Raw genomic sequence first — 17,401 nt, forward strand, 5'->3', positions numbered from 1 at the left:
GGAAGCCATTCTACACTATGATGGCTAGCAACAACTGAACTGTGAGAGAACAGGAGTGTGAATTCATAAAAATACATTTTAACACATCCAAATTAAATGTATCCCCATCTCAACTTTCCCTTAGCTGGATCCTCAAAATGCCTGTGATCTCTCTAACACAATTTAAACAAGTAGTGTGGCAAAGAGGAAACTGGAATGAGATAAAGACGTGCTCTTAACCTATCGTGGTTAAAATTCTTACTCTTGCAAATACCAAACTCATAACTGTGCAAACACTCCCTCACTGCACCACAACTTCAAGGTCTTGGAAGAAGCTGGTACAAGTAAGAGACCCTGAAAGCTTGAGCCTCATTGGCATCATAGTCAGTCTGGCCAGGAGGGTAATTCTGGAATTGGGAAACAATTGCCAGGATGCCTGCAGAGAAGAATTTTTGTTAGTTCAAAGCAATTTTCATTTATAGACCTTTAGAAAATACTGTTTCATAGGAGAAAATAAAATAGAAACAAGGGCATGGCTTTAGTTTCAGTGATACCTTTTTCAGTTTGGCATATTTTGCTCTTAACCTCTCTCTTATATTTTAAATATATTTTATTTTAAAAAATGTGGCCAGGTGCAGTGTTGGCTCACGCCTGTAATCCCAGCACTTTGGGAGGCCGATGCAGGTGGATCATGAGGTCAAGAGCTCAAGACCATCCTGTCCAACATGGTGAAACCCCATCTCTGCTAAAAATACAAAAATTAGCTGGGTGTGGTGGTGCGCCCCTGTAGTCCCAGCTACTCAGAAGGCTGAGGCAGGAGAATCGCTTGAACCCAGGAGGCAGAAGTTGCAGTGAGCCACTGTACCCCAGCCAGGAGGACAGAAAAAGACTCCATCTAAAAAAAAAAAAAAAAAAAAAAAAAAAGCACAATGCTGCCTAGGTATTAGATGAAAAAGAGAAGCTTTATATTAGATATCACTGAAAAGGCAGGGGTAAGGACTATTCCTTCCTTCCAAATTGGCCGACATGATCAGGCAGACATGATCTAACATCTGGAAAGAGAGGTAAAGAATCACTAAGGAACAGAAAGATCTGGATAACATATACTGTTAGTAATCAGTGCTGTTAGTTTAATAATGTGTCAAAACACTTACTATTTTATACCTATGTTACTCAAATTCCAAGCTTGTATTTACATTTTTGCAATTTTTTAATCCAATCATTTGCAGACAATATTGAGAATCAGTTACACAACCAAACCAAGAAATAAAAAGAACTGAAAGAAAAAAAAAACATACATACAAAGAATCATGCTTATCTTTCCATCCCACTGTGAGTCAACAATACTTTATAAAGAGTCCTGTTCAAAGTGTCAAATTCTGTACCAGTTACTAGAAAAAATATTAACTAAACAGTTTGATAGTGTTAAAAATCACCAGATACAAATGTGTGTAGCTTTATGAAGAACTTGTCTTGTGAATGGAATTGTATTTCTCTCTGTGACTGGATAGCACACCACACCTGCTGATTTATAGGGATGTATTGTTGAACCCATATTTTCTACTTTGATATGCTTCTTAATTCAGCTTTACATGGATGATTTATTTTAAAAGCGCTGAAATGGGTATCGAAAATGTACTACCACTTTCCCAAATCAATGTCAGCCTGAAGTTTACTGAATTCTTCAAGTATTGGTCCTAAGTCAGATTCACAACCAGTCTGAGTTATACAGAGTTGAACAATGACTACATACCAGCACCCGTATTTCCCAGGGAAGTGAAATTCCTCTTACACTTAGGGCTGCCCGGAACTGGTTAATGGCCTCATCTAGCCACAAGGGGGCCAAGAGGTACAATTCCATGTTAGGCCCAGAAGCCACAGTCAGAAATACTTGGGGAAAGTTCTCAATGACTGCCCTATAAGTATCAGCATCTGTCGTTAGAAAATTCATTGCTGCTGAAATAGTCAAATTTCTTATATTTCTCATTCTAGAAACATCCCACATTATGTATTTCCTAATTATAATCAATCAAATTTGTTTGAATAAAGTTGTCTACCACCTGTTATTCAGAATGAACATAAGAAGTGGCCTAGCTAGGTCGACACAGCCAGGTGCTAAAACTTCTAAAGCTAATACATAATTTCCAACCATTCTTGTTATAAGCAAGGTCACTTATTTGGGAATTAAATTTGTCCAAGCAATTATAATGAAATTTCTCCCCTAAATCCTTAACATATTATCTAGCTGAGAGGTCATTATCCACAGCAGTATTTGATATATCCTGCCACGATAGTAAAAATATGCAAATCTCCCAAGTTCGTACTGCAAAGGGCATTGGTAGGTCTAATTTTACCATCAATAGTGAAAGGAGATAACTTCAGATGACCCTAAATAATAGGATGTACTGCTTTTAACCTATCAAGGGTCTTTTTCCCAGAACTAATCCAGATTTTATAAAATACTGTGTGCCCCCAACTTACATTTTTGTAAATGTATGAAAATTAATGTAAAGTTGAAAAAATTCATAAACTAATGATCTTGTAAGTAAAAGACAAATGCCAGTTATAGTCACTGACTGGATCTTTTTATGTGTGTCATGACTTGTAAATCTCTGCTATATTGCACATATTTTGGCATGTAAACCTTTAGAAAATGAATAAAAATCAACTGTCAGTATGTGCTAAACTTAAAGTAAAAATCATTTATTCTGTGTTATTTTAAAACCTAAAACACTCTATTGAAATCTGAAAACCAGACAGCATGTGAGCTAATATACACTTAAAAGTTTATTTTTCAAAACTTCTTTTTTTTTTTTTGTAAATGAGATTTTCATATCGGCCTTGTGGAAATGTTTATAGTTATCCAGTAGATAGTATGAATCAACTTAGTTTAGTTTCTGTGTGCTTCTTTTATAGATACACTGTAAAATATAGCTTTGCATATGATTTCTTGATTTAAACAGCACAACTTATTCTATGTCTTGGCTAGAAACCAATTAAATAACCACTGATGCAAGCAGTTATTACCTGCTTAAAAGGAAATCTGTGGTTTCCTTATTTAAACTGCTGAGTTTTAATGTCTATCAAAAAGGCTGTTATTGCAATGAATAATTTAGTCATTTCAGTCTACTAAACATGTTAATACTACAAGCATGGATTTAAGGCTGTAAAATATATCTAAAGTTTCTCATAGTCTCAAGGATCAGAATCATACTTGGAATAGTTATGCATAGATATGTTTACTCTTTCAAGTAATATATGTTTAAAGGACAATCGTTTGTAGTAATTATTTAGAAAAGGAAGACTGAAGTATCAAATTTAGCGAAAGGGGTTAGAGAAATGGTTGATCATAAAGGCCTAGAAAACACGTCTACAGATAGAAGACCCTTTTTAAAAAGATGAAAGGTCAATGGATTTAGAGATATCCGAGTGTCATTTCCTCTGTTTGTCCCTTGGTGGAGTTCTTGAGTTACTTTCTCCTTTTCTGTCAAACTGTTTTTATCTTTCCAGAACTGGCTATCGTGTTTACTGTATTTAACCTTTTTCTCATGTTATTGTGAATACAGCGTCTATTATAAATGAAAGGCCCCCTGAGATCACATCTCCAGCATCTACTTTGTATTCTTAACCATAAACTTTTGTTGTAGTTACTTCTCTTACTGTCTTTTCTTGAGGCTTGAACTACATCAGGGACCCTGAATGCTATTTTTCAGTTCAGCCACTGAAATGTCTTAAGGGCAAAACAGGTTTAAGCAAGCGAGGTTAGTAGGTAAATTAAAAAAAAAAAAATCTACTGAATATTTTAAGTTTAGGGTAAGATTTCTGGTACAGAAAATGAATCGTTTGTCAAGGTTTTATTAAATGCATATTAGAACGGGATGATATTTATATTTTAATCAATTTCATTTTTTACATCTTGGTTTCAAAGGGGTATTTCCTTTTATTGTTCTTTTTTAAAAAGCCACTAAAGAAAAAACAGAAATCTCCATTTCAACATTCCCTCAAACATTTTGCTTCCTACATGCGATGACGTCTAATCACTCTGATCGATGCAAGCTTTAGGACACTGATCTCATTTTCTCTCTCCAGTTCTGGGCGCCAAAGCAGCAGCAGCAGCAGCAGGCTCTTTAATTTATTGCAGGCGGTTACACTTTCGATCCCATTTCCTTCTGAACCCTTTCCTCTCAGGTTGAGTAGATAAATGCAGCCTCAGGTCTGAGAAGCCGGGCGGGGTTGGTGGGTGGGAGCGAAGCCGGATATCACATTCCCTCGGTGAGGTCTGGTACCGGGGGGGATTAAGTCTCCCGGTTCCATTTAATGAAATTGCTGAGCACTTGTGACACTGGCTGTAAGACTGCGGAAATGGGGCGGGGGTGGGAGAAACTGCTTCTCTCTTCATTCATCCTCTGCGCCGGCGAGAGGAGAGAGTGTCAGCCCCTAGAGAGGGGGCGGAAGAGGACTGGGAGCTCCAGCCGCCGCAAGGGCGCCCCGAGGGCTCCTCTCACCTCCCCCGTACCCCTACCCCGCCCATTTCCTTTGCTTGCCCAGAACGGCGCTGCAGGGCAAAGCCGCCGCCACTTCTTTGCTGCTCTGGCAGAAAGGTCGGAGCCTGGGACTGATGGGGGTGGGAGCAAAGCCAGCAGGCTTCTTGGCCCCCGCAGTCTGTCCTCGCTGTTCTCCATGCAGCACACGTCGGACCCATTTCCCACGCTGGCTTGGCTCCGCCGCGAAGTTGGTAGGAATGAGAGTGAGGAGGGCGGGCTGGAGACTTCCTCCCGCTCGCAAAGAGGAAACCACTCCACTGTGAAGGACGCGCTGCAACTCCCTAGTCATCCGGGAAGAAATGTGCAGCGCGCTGAGGAAAAGCCGCCCACTCCTTCGCGCCCCCCTCAAGTGTGCGCCTGGAGAGTGCGCGCCAGAGCCGCGGGCAAATGCTTTGAAGATGCGGAGAGGCTTATTCAAGTTTATGGTCTGGAGAGGGACGAGGGAGTGCACAACGTTTCTGCCCACGCGGCTGCCTGAAGTTTGCAAAATCTTAGTAAGGCGATGAGGGGAGTGAGTGCACTGCACCATATTGCCGCGCATCGGAATGCACGGCGCAAGGCCGCGGAGTGGAGACGGCTTCTCCCATTTGCCTCCAACCTGGGGAAAAGGGGAACCAGGGTCGGAGGTTTGGAGGGAGGCAGGCGTTCCGATAAACCCGGGTTCTTGCCAAATGTAAGAGGGATTTGGCTTTACTGCCACTTAGCCGGCCGCGAAGGCGCTGCGGAGCCCACCCCCGCCCCCGGCTCGAAACTGCGGCGGTGCGCACTGAGCCTGCGCGCGGGGTTTTTCTCGCTGATGCTGCAGATACAGAGCTGAGAGGTTCGGGTGCCAGCAGCGGGAGGGTTAGCGGGAAGGCCGGGTTCCCTGCCCTGGCCTCGGAGGAGGAGCCACCACCCCTGGGGTGATGCTACTTTCACAGACTGGAAAATACTCGCCAGCTCCCTGACACACACTTAGACACACTTCCATCCAACGGGCATCTACGATCCCCTGTAGGGAGAGCTTGGAAATCTCTGCCGCCTCTCCCTCCTCATTCCTGTTCCTGCGCCCGCCCAAACAACCGCGCGCTACATCTGCTCGTTGACTTTATTGGTGTTTGTCTTGTTTAAATCATTCTGCCTCGTCACCCAGGTCTCGTAAAGAATACCCACACTGGACAGATTTTATTTTTTCGGCTTTAAATTTTTCTTTAAGGGGAGGCCCTTAAATGTATATGGATACGTCAGGCGAGCTGAAGACTAAGCAAATCCCAGCAGCGGCCCTTTCTCTCTTTCGAGATGGTAAAAATTCTCCCCAAATACCTACAGTCCGCCTCAGTCCTCTTAATCCTAGCCGGGCCTCTTCGTTTACAGCCACTGAAATAAATGAGTAAATGGCTCAGTTCAAAAACACAACCAGACCTGAGATCTGATGAGGCCGGCTGCGGTGGTCGTGAATGAAAATTGGAGAAGCCTTGCTTCGGGAAATAGGGACAGTCAAGGGACACAAAGTCAAAAGGAGAGATGGGAAAGCTGGGGACACTTTGGTACACAAAGTTGCCATTAAAGTTTATTTCCCTTTTATCCAGATAGGTGACGCTACACTTTGCCAGTTACTAAAGGCTGCAGGTTTCTGCTCAGAAAATAATACCGAGGTTTCCAACATGTGTTTATTCCCCAGGCGCGCACACACGGTCTACCCCCGCAAGCAAGCACGACGACAGGAATGTCAAGCATTTAAACAAAGACAGACATCCTTCCCCCTCCACCCAACGCCGCCCCTGCCCCCCGCAACCATCCAAAGTCTGAGCTCCCAAAAAAGGATCTTTCTCCCGCTCTCTGGAGTTTGATGTTCTCTCTTCACTACTGCAGCCCGTCATGGTTTTTCAGAACAGAGTGGCTTTCTGGGCGCTCGTAGGTTCCCCAGGACCCCGATAACCATGTCCTAACCAAGATGCTAAATCGCGAACCGGAGACACTTTCCGGGGGGAGGAGGACGTCGTCTGAGAGGGAGGGAGAAGGAGAAACCTATCCTGACACCAGCTCCGAAAGCTCTCACGCGTGAACTGGGCATTAGTCAAGGAAGGAGGAAATTTACCAGCCCGAGGGAGGGAAAACAAGTCCCCCAGAGAAGACGGCGGTACTTGCTGGGGAGGGGGACTGGGCTTTGGCTTAAAGAGGACTGGCTGGGATTGGGCACACTTTGAGCGGCCCCTGGAGCTGAGGCTGGGCTTTCCCGAGCGCGGCGGCTGGCTGACGCTCCCTCCCGCCTCCTTACCCCGGGCCCTCCTCCCTCGCTCTCTCCTAGTGTGTAGTTTCGGCGGCTCGGCTGCTACTGCCGCCGCCGCTGCAGCAGCAGCGTCAGGGACAAGCCTGATCCGTGAGCAAGCGAGCACCCAGCAGCAACCACCACTTTGGGCAACTTGCGGGTTTCCTGCTCGCGGGTAGCGAACGGGAGATTCCCACTAGCGGTTCAGTGTCTCCGAGCCGCTGCAGCCCGAGGGGCGGCGGGAGCGCCCGCACCAGACTCTCCCAGACGCGAAAAGGGACGAGACAACTGCGGAATTCACCAGCCGTGCCAGGGCACTTCCGAGGCCACAACCGACTGACACTTTTTCTCCCCTTGGCAAACTGGATTTTTTTTTTTAAGCTACTTGGCAGCTGTCTCTGACTCCACCTCCCCCTCCACCCCCGCCCGAAAGCCTTTGGCTTTTCTTCGGAAATCCAGACAGAATTGGGCATCTTTGTTAATTGCCGTTGGGGACGCCCGGCCGTGCGCTTTCGCCGGCTAACGTCGCCTGTGCTCCGAGCCTGGTTTGCTCACCTTTGAACTGCAAAGGGATCAAGTTCAGCTTGAGTTCCCTGCATTGGGACTAAGAGGAAGGAGAGAGAGCGTGCAAGACAGCGAGTGGGAGAGGGGGAAAGGGGAAAGGAGAGGAGGGAGGAGAGAGAGGAGGGAGGAGAGAGAAAGGGAGGGAGGGAGGGGAGGGATCGAGAGAGAGCGGGGAGAGAGAGGCTGCAATCTCCTCCCTGAATCGCGCACAGCGCTGCAGATCCCACTGCTCCGACATGCGGGCCGAATGCAGGTGAGAAAAGGCACGGACTCTGCGGCTGCGAACCCAAACTTGGGCACCGCACGGTGCGCACTGCTCAGCCTTCGCCCCCGTGGGCGAAAGGCTGCTGCGGTTTCAGGCGGCTGCTTCGTGACTAATGACCTTGCGCAGAGTTGTTAAGAAAAAAGAGAAACCCGCGCTCTCCGGGGTGAGAAGGGACTGACTCTGGGCGTCTCTGAAGATGGCTCGGGCTTCTCTTTGGCGCGCCGGGGGGACCCTGACACTGACCGCTCTGTGACGCGAGTAGTCTCCGCTGCACCGTGCCCGAAGCGACGTGCCGGGGGATTTTTCATTCTCGATCTGTTGACTGGCTCCCCCGCTGCATGAGCAGAGTCGGAGTTGAGACTGGCTTGTTGCTGGCCCCAGCGCCTGGTGCAGGAAGCGACTCACGTTTGTCTGGGTGGCCGGAGCCGGAGCAGAGCCTGGGTTTGGAGTGAGTGCCTGGAACGTGAATTGGACTCAACTCGAGTAGCAGCAAAGACCAGCGGGCTGGCAGGCGGGGGAGGCTGCAGGCTCATTCCCCACCTCTTCCCAGCCCCACTGCCCGTGTGCCGGAGCGGTTCTGGCCCCTTCCGACAGAGCGGGGACTAGAGCCGGGTATTCTCCGCCCGCTGCGGGGATGACTGTGGGTGGGGGGGCCGCCGAACCCGCGGCGCGCAGTGTCCCGTGAACTGTGAGTACTGCGACTGAACGGCGGCAGGCGAGCGGGCGATTAGCACCCATTGCATGAATTATGAAACAATAACTTTCGGAAGAAGCAGGAGGAAAAAAAGAAGCATCTATCTCTGCCCTCCCACCCCCATTCCCGGCCAACTCTCCACGCCGCTTTTGCCCCCTCCCTCCCCTCCCTCTCGCTCCTTCCTTTCCGGGAGAGGGGAGAGGACTGGGGGGAGGGCAGGCGGCCGGTCCCGGAGGAGGGGGGCGCCGAGGGGGCTGTGGTTAGAAGGAGCAGTAGCAGCAGCAGCAGGAGAAGATGCTGAGGATGCGGACCGCGGGATGGGCGCGCGGCTGGTGCTTGGGCTGCTGCCTCCTCCTGCCGCTCTCGCTCAGCCTGGCGGCCGCCAAGCAGCTCCTCCGGTACCGGCTGGCCGAGGAGGGCCCCGCCGACGTCCGCATCGGCAACGTGGCTTCAGACCTGGGCATCGTGACCGGATCGGGTGAGGTGACTTTCAGCCTGGAGTCCGGCTCCGAGTACCTGAAGATCGACAACCTCACGGGCGAGCTGAGCACGAGCGAGCGGCGCATCGACCGCGAGAAGCTGCCCCAGTGTCAGATGATCTTCGACGAGAACGAGTGCTTCCTGGACTTCGAGGTGTCGGTGATCGGGCCCTCGCAGAGCTGGGTGGACCTGTTTGAGGGTCGGGTCATCGTGCTTGACATCAACGACAACACGCCCACCTTCCCGTCGCCCGTGCTCACGCTCACGGTGGAGGAGAATCGGCCGGTGGGCACACTTTACCTGCTGCCCACAGCCACCGACCGCGACTTCGGCCGCAACGGCATCGAGCGCTACGAGCTGCTCCAGGAGCCCGGAGGCGGCGGCAGCGGCGGCGAGAGCCGGCGCGCCGGGGCGGCCGACAGCGCCCCCTACCCCGGGGGCGGCGGGAACGGCGCGAGCGGCGGCGGCTCGGGAGGCTCCAAGCGGCGGCTGGACGCATCAGAGGGCGGCGGCGGCACCAACCCCGGCGGCCGCAGCAGCGTGTTCGAGCTGCAGGTGGCGGACACCCCGGACGGCGAGAAGCAGCCGCAGCTGATCGTGAAGGGGGCGCTGGACCGCGAGCAGCGCGACTCCTACGAGCTGACCCTGCGAGTGCGCGACGGCGGCGACCCGCCTCGCTCCTCGCAGGCCATCCTACGGGTCCTCATCACCGACGTGAACGACAACAGCCCCCGCTTCGAGAAGAGCGTGTACGAGGCCGACTTGGCTGAGAACAGCGCCCCGGGGACCCCCATCCTGCAACTGCGCGCAGCCGACTTGGATGTGGGGGTCAACGGGCAGATCGAATACGTGTTCGGGGCGGCCACCGAGTCGGTGAGGCGGCTGCTGCGCCTTGACGAGACGTCCGGCTGGCTCAGCGTCCTGCACCGGATCGACCGCGAGGAGGTGAACCAGCTGCGCTTCACGGTCATGGCCCGCGACCGCGGGCAGCCCCCCAAGACTGACAAGGCCACCGTGGTCCTTAACATCAAAGACGAGAACGACAACGTGCCGTCCATTGAAATCCGCAAGATTGGGCGCATCCCCCTCAAGGACGGGGTGGCCAACGTGGCCGAGGACGTTCTGGTCGACACCCCCATCGCTCTGGTGCAGGTGTCCGACCGAGACCAAGGCGAGAACGGGGTGGTCACCTGCACCGTGGTGGGCGACGTGCCCTTCCAGCTCAAGCCAGCCAGCGACACCGAGGGCGACCAGAACAAGAAAAAGTACTTCTTGCACACCTCGACCCCTCTGGACTATGAGGCCACCCGGGAGTTCAACGTGGTCATCGTGGCGGTGGACTCAGGCAGCCCCAGCCTCTCGAGCAACAACTCCCTGATTGTCAAGGTGGGAGACACCAACGACAACCCGCCCATGTTCGGCCAGTCGGTGGTGGAGGTTTACTTCCCTGAGAACAACATCCCGGGCGAGAGGGTGGCCACGGTGCTGGCGACAGACGCAGACAGCGGTAAGAACGCCGAGATCGCCTACTCGCTGGACTCCTCTGTGATGGGGATCTTTGCCATCGATCCCGATTCTGGGGACATCCTGGTCAATACCGTGCTGGACCGCGAGCAGACTGACAGGTACGAGTTTAAAGTTAACGCCAAAGACAAAGGCATCCCCGTGCTGCAGGGCAGCACTACGGTGATTGTGCAGGTGGCTGATAAGAATGACAATGACCCTAAGTTTATGCAGGACGTCTTCACCTTTTATGTGAAAGAAAACTTGCAGCCCAACAGCCCTGTGGGGATGGTCACCGTGATGGATGCTGACAAGGGGCGGAATGCAGAGATGAGCCTGTACATAGAGGAGAACAATAACATTTTTTCTATTGAAAATGACACGGGGACCATTTACTCCACAATGTCTTTTGACCGGGAACATCAGACCACATACACTTTCAGAGTCAAGGCTGTGGATGGGGGAGATCCTCCCAGATCTGCCACAGCTACAGTCTCGCTTTTTGTGATGGATGAAAATGACAATGCTCCCACAGTTACCCTTCCCAAAAACATTTCCTACACTTTACTGCCACCTTCGAGTAATGTCAGGACAGTAGTAGCTACAGTGTTGGCAACAGACAGTGACGATGGCATCAATGCAGACCTGAACTACAGCATTGTGGGAGGAAATCCCTTCAAGCTGTTTGAAATTGATCCCACTAGTGGTGTGGTTTCCTTAGTGGGAAAACTCACCCAAAAGCATTATGGCTTGCACAGGTTGGTGGTGCAAGTGAATGACAGTGGGCAGCCTTCCCAGTCCACCACGACTCTGGTGCACGTGTTTGTCAATGAAAGTGTTTCTAATGCAACTGTGATTGACTCCCAGATAGCTAGAAGTTTGCACACCCCACTCACCCAGGATATAGCTGGTGACCCAAGCTATGAAATTAGCAAACAGAGACTCAGTATTGTCATTGGCGTGGTTGCTGGCATTATGACGGTGATTCTAATCATCTTAATTGTAGTGATGGCAAGGTACTGCAGGTCCAAAAATAAAAATGGCTATGAAGCCGGCAAAAAAGATCACGAAGACTTTTTTACACCCCAACAGCATGACAAATCTAAAAAGCCTAAAAAGGACAAGAAAAACAAAAAATCTAAGCAGCCTCTCTACAGCAGCATTGTCACTGTGGAGGCTTCTAAGCCAAATGGACAGAGGTATGATAGTGTCAATGAGAAGCTGTCAGACAGCCCAAGCATGGGGCGATACAGATCCGTTAATGGTGGGCCCGGCAGTCCTGACCTGGCAAGGCATTACAAATCTAGTTCCCCATTGCCTACTGTTCAGCTTCATCCCCAGTCACCAACTGCAGGAAAAAAACACCAGGCCGTACAAGATCTACCACCAGCCAACACATTTGTGGGAGCAGGAGACAACATTTCAATTGGATCAGATCACTGCTCTGAGTACAGCTGTCAAACCAATAACAAGTACAGCAAACAGGTAAGATGTATCCCAAATATATTTAAATATCCCAGGGAGGGCTAATAACTCTGAGACAGATTATCTTCTGTAAAGTTTTGTCTTCTCGTTTTTAAAGTTATTAAAATTTTAACAGTAGGAATTTAATGTTAATTTTTGCACCATTAATTTAGCAAAGGCCATCTACAAGAGGTATACCACTGTATTTTGCAAATTAGAATTAAGGTTCACTAAACTACTGAAAGAAATATTCAGAGTAGGCAGTGTTTGGCAGTTCTCTTTGCACTTGACATCCCTAATTCATACTACATTTTTTTGTTTCCAGAATAAATATGTGTGTATTACTTAGATGGTTAGTTTTCACCTGAAATTATTTTCTTCTGTGGCAACTAAGTGGATAATTACATCCAGAGAAAAAGTTTCTAAAGTTACTACTGGTGTCTATGCAAATTGGATACCATAGAAGTTTTAGCTATGTTATTTACAATGCAGGATTTTACAGATAAATAGATGCTGATTCATGCAGATGTAGTACTAAGTCTGAGATATTGAAATACTGACTACTTTGATGAAACTGCTGGTTTAAAAATATTTACTGATATGCAAATGTCATGCAAAACTCCACTTTCAATCTTTTATATCTATAATAATCGATACCTATAATAATTAGTGTTCTATAATGATATGCAATTACCATTTGCATTCTTCCTGTTTGGTATTAAAAGTTTGCAAACAAAAATACATTGCATGAGCCATTTATTATTTAAGCCAAGTAATGAAAATATTCATGATTGATGTACTGTGTGCAAGACTATTTTGGTATGCATTATGATATATTGAGAATGTAAAGATTATGTGGAATATTTGACATAATAGTTTCTCAGTGAAATGTAGAAACAGTAAAAAATACATGTATTCTGAGGCAGAACTTAAGCAAATCTGAAATTTATTTTTGAAAGTTTTCCTTGTGTAATATAGCATCCTCAGAAAGTTTACTTTGTATACCTACCAAAGTTTGCCACACAGCAAACAAGACCTTTTGGAAAGGACTGTGTCTCATGGTACAGCAACCTCAGCTAATAAAACATTATGTATTTCTTACTGTCAGAACCCATCTCAAGAAACACAGTTATGACTGTCAATCTAATTTCTATTAAATATGCTTTGCATGTGGAATGTGGAATCCGAGAAGAATTGAGGCAAAGGAAAAAGTTATTTTATAGCCTCATTGAAGATTATAGTTATAGAAAGAGATATGAATTCTTAATTGCTTTCATGATTATTGAAATTAGTATTTTAAATAAATATTTTCTGTATATAGTACTTTACTGTAGCTACTCAGATAAGGAGAAACAGTCTGAATATACTTTTATATCTAATAACAAATGCAATCCAAGAAAACACCAGTTCAAACTACATTTGCATTAAATGGCTTTTGAAAATATGTCCTTTGGTGTATGTGAATTTGAATTATTTATTTATTTTAAACCAACATTTGACATAGTGGAGTGTTTATATCTGTTGTATTATTGTGTTACATGGAGTGAGAAGCTGATTTTTGTGTTGTTTTGGTGCTTTTATCGGTGTTGTAAACAAGGAAGATTCTAGCTAAAATGGTAGCACTTTTTACAGATTAAACACCCAAAAATAAATTGAGATTTGTAGACATTTCTCTAGAAAATAGTAACACCTAATGCAAAGGAGTGTGAAGAGATCTGTCTGCAGAATATTTACACCTCGGTTCTTATCCTAATGGTACTTCTGTCCTGTGTCTGGATAGCATTTGCATTCTAAATTGTGTAATCTTATGCTTTTGAATGGACATATCAAGTGACACTTTTATGGATATTTTATGCAAACACTTCATATGTTCTGTGCTGTTACTTAAGCTTCATTTGGCTCATCAGATGAGGTTAGCTCTATATTCTTGAATATTTAAAACAGCTAATATCAAGACTGTTGGCATCCTGTTTAAAAGGCAAAGTGATATGCTTATAAATAAACTAATATATGGTGTTAGCCTCTTAACTGAGTAAATAAGTCCACATTCCAAAAGAGAAAACCCTCAAAGCAATTGGAATGAATCGCACAGTTTGCCAAAAGTGACTTTGGAAAACTTTTCTGTCATTACATATTCAAAAGAAGTATACACTTTTAACCCCAAGTACATAGCTGACCTAAAATTAAATAAAGGCAGATGAAACACATTCTCCTTAATGTAATTAGTAATAGTAATTGATAGGTTTCATCTCCTCAATATTGCTGTCAGGGGACAAGGGATCCATTTACAAAGTTACATTCTGTTTTGACATCTGACATAAATGGGATCCTTTTTGTTCTGCTTTTTGTTTGTGCCATAAGTAGACAATTTCCTATTTTTATTTTTAAAATATATGACCTTTAATTTTTACAGAACTGCCAAAATATATTTTCTTTGATTAAACCTGATGTTATAAAAGAAAAAAAGAATTCAGGGTTTCGCGGGAATTTCCTTCTTTTGATAAATGGATTTATCTAAGGTAAAACTAGACCTTTGTATTCTTTCAATTCCATACAGCAGGGTCTAATTTAAAAATTGAGATTTCATTTTACATAAAGCCTTCATTTTATTTATAGTTTTCCTGAATTGCCTTATTGCAGTTCTTTATTTGTGAAAAAATTAAAGTGATGTTTCTTAAGAGTGTTCTTATCTTCATGAAAATTAGACATTTTAAAGTGTTGAACCTAAGTCCTGTTGTTTTCATTATAATAGGTTAAACAGCTTTGTAGAAATGAAAGTTTGTAAATAATACTCTCCCTTAACCGCTTACTTTTTGTTTTGTTTACATAGACTTGAGAGCCATTCAAATCAAGCTTCTATAGTTACTCTTTGGCAGACTCTAGGAAATGTGTGTGGTAGAGTTGCTGGAATTATTTCCGAAATTCACACTTTAGAAAAACTCACTGATGATGTAGCCCAAATTTTCATAGTTCATACCTTTGCATTTCAAACAAAAGCCTTTGCTCTCAACTAAATAATGTGTTTAACTGAGCAAAATCTGGATAATTTACATCATTATTGAGATTAAGTATCCACCTTTGTGTTTCATTCTTCCTTGGTAAACCTGGTCTTGGTAGTTGTTAAACTTTTGTGAACTAGAAGTACAACTGTGTTTTTCATTCATAACATAAAGGCATATGCATTCTATTTTTCTGTTTTTTTTAAGTCTCCGGTATTTTACTATGTGCTAAGCATTTTTCAATTTTCTTTTAAAATAATGTAATCCCCCTAAAGAGTGATAGTATGAAAAGTACAGTTACTATTTTGCTTATTATTCTTGAATTCTATTAAGCTTATCCTTGATATGCTGTTATTTAGATAATGTACTTACAAGTAAAAATTTTATTGTATTTAGTAAATGGAAAGTAAGGTAATTTATTTTTGGCAGGAGCTTAGTTTGAATAAACATCCATTTTAAAATCTATTTGCAGCTGATCCTGAAATACAAAAAATTTACATTAACTTCAGTGAGAGTTTCACAGTTTGTCTTCATAATGTTCTCTTTAGTGATCGAATTATGTTCAATATATTCATTGTATACCTAGTGAAAAAATTTGGGAGAAGTTTTTTTTTAATTGCTTCAATTTTGGAAGCAAATGGTTGACTTGCTGTCATCTATTAAGCAATAAGAAAACTAAATGTCAATTCATTTGTGTGTGTGTGTGTGTGTGTGTATACATACTATATATATATATATATATAGAGAGAGAGAGAGAGAGAGAGAGCATATATATATATTCTTTAGTGGAAATGCATCTACATAGTGATGCCAACCATAGCTTCCAGTGCTCATTCTGTAAGCATAATTTTTACAATGTTTTTCTCCTGTCTATAACCAAGGATGTTTTCATAAGGCACAATGAATCTGCATATGGTGAAATTTCTGTTACATTTGGCCTGATACCATAGGCAAAAGACTAATAGCTGATGGAAGTTAGGCTGTGTCTTTAGTCATCTAGTAAAGCAACATTATCTGGATCTCTGGATGTCTATGAAATAAGGAAAAGGTCATCCATTGATTTGATCCGCAATGAATTTGCAAATTTATATGGAAGTCCACAAGATTATTTGAATCTTATCCAAAACTTATCCTAAACCAATTAATGACTTAGATGTAAGACCACAAAGTCAGTTTAAATATTTTAATGAACCATCTAGTATAATAAATATGGCAAAATCATTTTTTCTTATCCTTCTATCTTTGAGTAATTACATATCTCCTATGTGAAAAAGTGTGAACATGGTTTATATCACAAACTCTGTACACACAGACATATACACACATATTCGTGTATACCATTTATAGCTGTATTAGTCTTTTATTTAGTCATGATGTTTATAGATTCATATGTGAAAAATATCTGAACTGAAACATACACAATGTTGAAATAAAATATACTATAATCAACAGCTTAATGACTGTACATGAAATCACTAGCATCATCACATTTTAGAATTACAAGGTGTCAAACAGTCCCCTCATTTTAATAGAAGAGGAGACTGAGGCCCAGCATGAAACAGTGACTTGATTGGGATTACAAAATTGTCAGGGATATAATGTGGACTAGAGTCCAAGTCATGGAATGTGGTGTCCAGTATTCTTATTTATCTGATCATACTACCTTTGGGGGAAAAAAACTGAATTTCTGTAACTTTCTGTGTGTGTATTTCAATTGCAGTAGAAATCTGTTGAAATTTACTTACTTATTTATGACTATATATTTGGCTATGAAGATTGACATCTTTACAATAGACTATAATTCTGCTTTAGGCTCCGGTTCTTCTGTGTAAAATTATCTGGGAAAATATAATTCAAAATTTACAGAATTTTAAAGAAGTTAATAATTCTTTTCCCTCACATAGGATTGTAATTGATAACATAGAGTAAAGCATCTTAACATGGTTAAGAACATATATTCTGTTGACAGAATTTTTAATATTAGCAGAACAATGATAACAGACATAAGTTCCTTCCTAGCATTTAGTATATTTCAATGAAAATTCATTTAAATAGAAAAGAATTAAAACATTCTACACATTATGTATGAAACTTTTTATGCATTCTAATTGTGATAATCTTTTACCTTTTCCATCAATATTGATAATTACTTTTGACTTCTGGGCTTGTGTGCATTTTATCAACTTTGCACATACATTTTATTTTAGTAGCATCCTTAACACACGGTCACGCACGAATGTTTTCTCTTAATTTGTTTTCTAGCAAGTTTTTAGAAGAATATGACATTTTGTTAACTTTCAATTGGATTGCTTCCCTGTTAGGCAGTTAGCCAATCTACTGTACTAGATTCTAAATTTGCACAGTGATAAAATATAAATTATTGAAACTATTAATTTTAAAAATAAAATCTGAACTATTTTAAAAACTAAATATCGTGTGACAAAGCCATTACTTCAACACAGCAATTTACTCTATTAAACATTTTAACATCTTTTCTTTCCTGGGAGGATGTGGTGGTGGAGATTATGTAGGAGATTTAGTATAATTTTCTACAGTATTTTAAATATATATATAACCAACTTTGTTTAGAATAGTCATGTATAAAGAGTGTATAATTGATTTCTAGACTATGGCAAGGTTTCCCATTCATTTATTTACTAT

At 43.8% G+C, this 17,401-nt stretch overlaps 1 protein-coding gene across 8 annotated transcripts in view; it reads left to right on the top strand.

Moving 5' to 3' along the window:
- The first annotated feature begins 3,685 nt into the window (after positions 1 to 3,685).
- Positions 3,686 to 17,401, top strand: part of PCDH7 (protocadherin 7) — a 428,766-nt gene continuing 415,050 nt past the window's right edge. For 2 of the 8 annotated variants that reach the window (XM_034958414.3, XM_034958415.3), the window contains exon 1: positions 3,696 to 11,762. In XM_034958414.3, the coding sequence (XP_034814305.1) occupies positions 8,589 to 11,762 (3,174 nt within the window). In that variant the 5' untranslated portion in view covers positions 3,696 to 8,588. Of the gene's footprint in view, positions 11,763 to 17,401 lie in introns of all 8 variants that reach the window. The other 6 variants (XM_034958420.3, XM_034958421.4, XM_034958422.3 and 3 more) reach the window with 6 other exon arrangements.

This window comes from Pan paniscus, chromosome 3, assembly GCF_029289425.2.
Source record: "Pan paniscus chromosome 3, NHGRI_mPanPan1-v2.0_pri, whole genome shotgun sequence".
Taxonomy (NCBI): Eukaryota; Metazoa; Chordata; class Mammalia; order Primates; family Hominidae; genus Pan; species Pan paniscus.